This window comes from Erigeron canadensis, chromosome 4 (assembly GCF_010389155.1).
Source record: "Erigeron canadensis isolate Cc75 chromosome 4, C_canadensis_v1, whole genome shotgun sequence".
In the NCBI taxonomy this organism is placed as follows: Eukaryota; Viridiplantae; Streptophyta; class Magnoliopsida; order Asterales; family Asteraceae; genus Erigeron; species Erigeron canadensis.
Window position 1 is genome coordinate 35,170,284 of NC_057764.1, and position 4,038 is coordinate 35,174,321.

The 4,038-nt window shown below is 36.2% G+C and overlaps 1 protein-coding gene across 1 annotated transcript; it reads left to right on the forward strand.

The window, feature by feature from the left end:
• The first annotated feature begins 1,826 nt into the window (after nucleotides 1–1,826).
• On the forward strand, nucleotides 1,827–3,486 carry LOC122596330 (allene oxide synthase 3-like). The gene has a single exon (XM_043768884.1). It carries the CDS (start codon nucleotides 1,857–1,859, stop codon nucleotides 3,300–3,302), a length of 1,446 nt encoding a protein of 481 aa, XP_043624819.1. The 5' UTR covers nucleotides 1,827–1,856; the 3' UTR covers nucleotides 3,303–3,486.
• Nucleotides 3,487–4,038: the final 552 nt, after the last annotated feature.

Consider the following 4,038-nt stretch of genomic DNA (forward strand, 5'->3'; position numbering starts at 1 on the left):
GTTCGCCGAAAAAATAAAAAATCTGGTTTGCCGTATATCAGTGGAAAATACGTTCCCCGCAAAACTGGTTGCCCGGAAAATTTATTCACCGAATAAATGTCGCCGCTAAAACCGCGCCTAAAAATGGACTCCGGGAGGCTGGAAAACGTGGGTCGTGTAAAAAGGATTGTTGATAACGATGATGAGGGGATAGATGGCCGGATTTTGTGAGTTAAACGAATGGAGAAGAAAGGAAATTATGGAGGAAGTGAGGAGAGTTCTTACGGAGGAGATGGAGATGAATCATACGGAGAAGAAGAGTTCTTACAGAGGAGCGTTGTTTATACCGATAATCTGCAGTGGGGGGCCCACTATTTGCGGCGACGTCGCCGCTAATAGTGGGGGCCACAACCACGTGATTCGGTCAAACGTTACAGGTGCATGTGAATATGGGACCCACTATTTGCAGGGACGTCACCGCTAATAGTGGGTGATCGGGTTACGCGCTTTAGCCTGATCGGGTTACGCGCTTCGGTTGTTATTAATCAGTATTTGTTTCAGAAGTTAATAATCAGTATGCATTTGGAAGGAACAGAATAAGAAACCTCTGATGCTCGATGATTATGTGGCTTTTAATGATTAATATTATCTCAATATAAACAAACACAACAATAATAGCATACTTTGGAAACTGCCCCCAACTGCCCCACAGGTCGCATTGTCACATGGGTGGTGATGCATTGATGTCTTTGGGCTTCAATTGCAAGTTGGCATTTTTATACTCGTATATGTTTAAAAGATTTCATTGTAGAATTAAACTTAATATATTAATTTAAAAATAAACTTTTAAAAACTTTCGATGGAGTGTATGTGTGTTGAATCACCATGTCTCGATGTCTTATTTGTGGGTGATTTGCCGTATTTCTTGTAATCATCATGGCTCAATATATGGTTTTGTTTTTGCTTTGTAAATTGTATTGTTGTCGCATGCAACTCGTTAGTTGGTGTAAAACGAAACAAAAGTCAACAAATGGAAAAATGGAACAAAATACATAGTGATGTACGGATAGTCTAGCGATCTATCAAAATTTGTACATATCGAAGGCAACATAGCCGGCTACGATGCCACATTCGTACCCAATCCCAACTAAAGGTAAGCCTGCATTCGACCTAGGCCCAATCTCAACTATGGAAGACTGCAAGTTTCATCGCTTGGTCCATGATGCCCTTTTTATTGATTTTGACGATTGAATCTCTCTATGAATGGAAAAAGCTGGAGGACTGCAAGTTTCATCCGATAGTTTGCATAAAAAAGATAAAAGAAGCTCGAAAGAGCATGAGAAAAGTTGTGGATGAAGCATGGTGACGTTTCATTAATGTAATGTTTTAGTTTATTAATATGTGTTTTTAAATTTTCATGTTTTTTTTTACAGCAAATCCTAGCTATTCTATTTTATCTTTTATGGATTATTATGTTTAAAAGGATAAGACTAAAAACAAAAGTAAGATAATTGTTAATTAACCGATTGATTTGTCAATTAGAAATTGTTAACCGATTAAAATAATAGCTTATTATTTCTGGTAGAAGATTAACAGCTTGAAGGATTCACAAAAGCACGCAAAACGCACGTTATTATATTGTTTTTATTTTCATGAGTCAACTATTTTATACTTATACGTATGTATCGATCGAGCCAATATTATTTGAATAATTTCAATCTATCTATACTTTGAGCTTAATTGTCATCATATTTTTTTGTATTTATTTATAAATACAATCCACATGAGTCATGTGTAATCGATCTAGCAACTACATTATAAATATAACCAAACCCATCTAAAAATATTCTTACATCCAAACTTATTCTAATAATAATATGGACTCCTCTCCTCCAGACCACTTTTCATCACCCTCGTCGCAACCCACCTTGAAACAGATCCCTGGTAGCTATGGTTTGCCGTTTTTCGGTCCCATTAAGGACCGTTACGACTACTTTTACAACCAAGGCAAAGACGAGTTCTTTAGATCTAGAATCCAAAAATATAATTCAACTGTTTTCCGTACTAATATGCCCCCGGGTCCATTTATTTCTTCAAACTCTAAAGTTGTCGCGGTACTTGATTCCAAAAGCTTTACTGTTTTATTCGATAGCGCTAAGGTTGAAAAAAAGGATATATTAGACGGCACTTACATGCCTTCTTTGTCTTTCTTTGGAGGGTATCGAGTTTGTGCTTTTTTAGACACAAAAGAAGCCAATCATCATGCTTTGAAGTCATTTTTCTTATCGTTTTTGGCTTCTTCACATAAGAAATTCATTCCGTACCTTCGGACTAGCTTGTCCGAGCTATTTGAGAATCTAGAAAGTGATATTTCAGAAAAGAAATCAGCCGATTTCAATACGATTAGTGATAATATGGCGTTTGATTTTGTGTTCAAGCTAGTAACCGGAGTATTACCATCAGAAACGAAAATTAAAGCCAAAGGTCCAACAACCGTCAACACATGGCTAGCCCTTCAACTAGCCCCCTTAGGAACCGCGGGACTAAAATACGTCCCTAACTTCATTGATGATATCATCCACACTGTTAGACTACCCTTTTTTGTAGTCAAGTCCGGATACAAGAAGTTATATAAGTCTATTTATGATTCAGCTACGTCATTACTTGACGCAGCTGAGAAATCTGGAATCAAAAGAGATGAAGCGTGTCACAACTTACTTTTCCTAGCTGCTTTTAACGCTTTTGGGGGAATGAAAGTTTTGTTCCCATCTTTAATAAAATGGATTGCATCCGGTGGTGAGAGTTTACACAATAAACTCTCAACAGAGATCCGATCTGTTATAAAAGAAGAAGGTGATGTCACCTTCTCCGCTTTGGAGAAAATGCAGCTGACTAAGTCAGCTGTATATGAAGCACTAAGAATAGAACCCCCTGTGCCGTTTCAGTATGCAACGGCTAGAGAGGATCTTATCATTGAAAGTCATGACGCCGCATTTCAAATTAAAAAGGGTGAGACTATTTTCGGGTACCAGCCTCTTGCAACAAAGGACCCAAAAGTGTTTGACAACCCTGAAGAGTTTATCGCGGATAGGTTCGTTGGAGATGGGGAGAAGCTCATTAAGTATGTGTATTGGTCGAATGCTCATGAGACCGAAAGTCCATCCCCGGATAACAAGCAATGTCCGGCTAAAGATCTAGTGGTATTGTGTTGTAGGATGATGTTGGTGGAGCTTTTTCTCCGGTATGATACTTTCACGGCTGATATTGGGCAGTTGGCACTTGGCACTTCTATCACGATCACTTCGTTAACTAAAGGGACTTGATTCAATTCTTGTCTTGTTTTAATTTATGTATGTTACAGGCGCGCAGTTATATTTGATTTACTCTATTTCAATTCTTTTCGTTGGTGTGATGATATCTTCTTTATGTATATTGTTTTGTGTTAAACCAAGTCAACTACGACTATTTTATGTGATTATTCTATATGTGTATATGTATTAGTTGGAAGGCGATCGAGTAACTAGGATATACATCAAATTGAGGTTATTAATTTAATAGTTCACCATAGGAGAAATAACCTCATATCTTATCATAATTATATATGATTAAATTATTCAAATCGTCCGGCCTTGTGATCTGTTTTCTTTTTTCTTTTTCACCATCTCCGTTATATATTTTACGTAAATCATCCTTACAAAAAATAAAAAAAAACTACTGACATAAATTATCCCTCGTCTAACATAATTGACTGCATCACTCCTCTTTTAACATATACTCGTAATAGAGATTTTTGATTTTTTCACTATCATTACTTTAATTAATTCATGTAGTATATATGATTAAATTATACAATATTGATTCATGAAGTATATATGATTACATTATACAAACAGTAGTCATGATATGTTTATTTTTTTCACCATCTCCATCTACATTATATATTATACTAAATCAATTAGTTGCGAATACTATTCGTCCATGCTATAACTCTTACTATTATTCGGATTTTACCAGATTTCATCCCGTTTGAGTTTTCTAATACGAATTAATTCTTGGTTT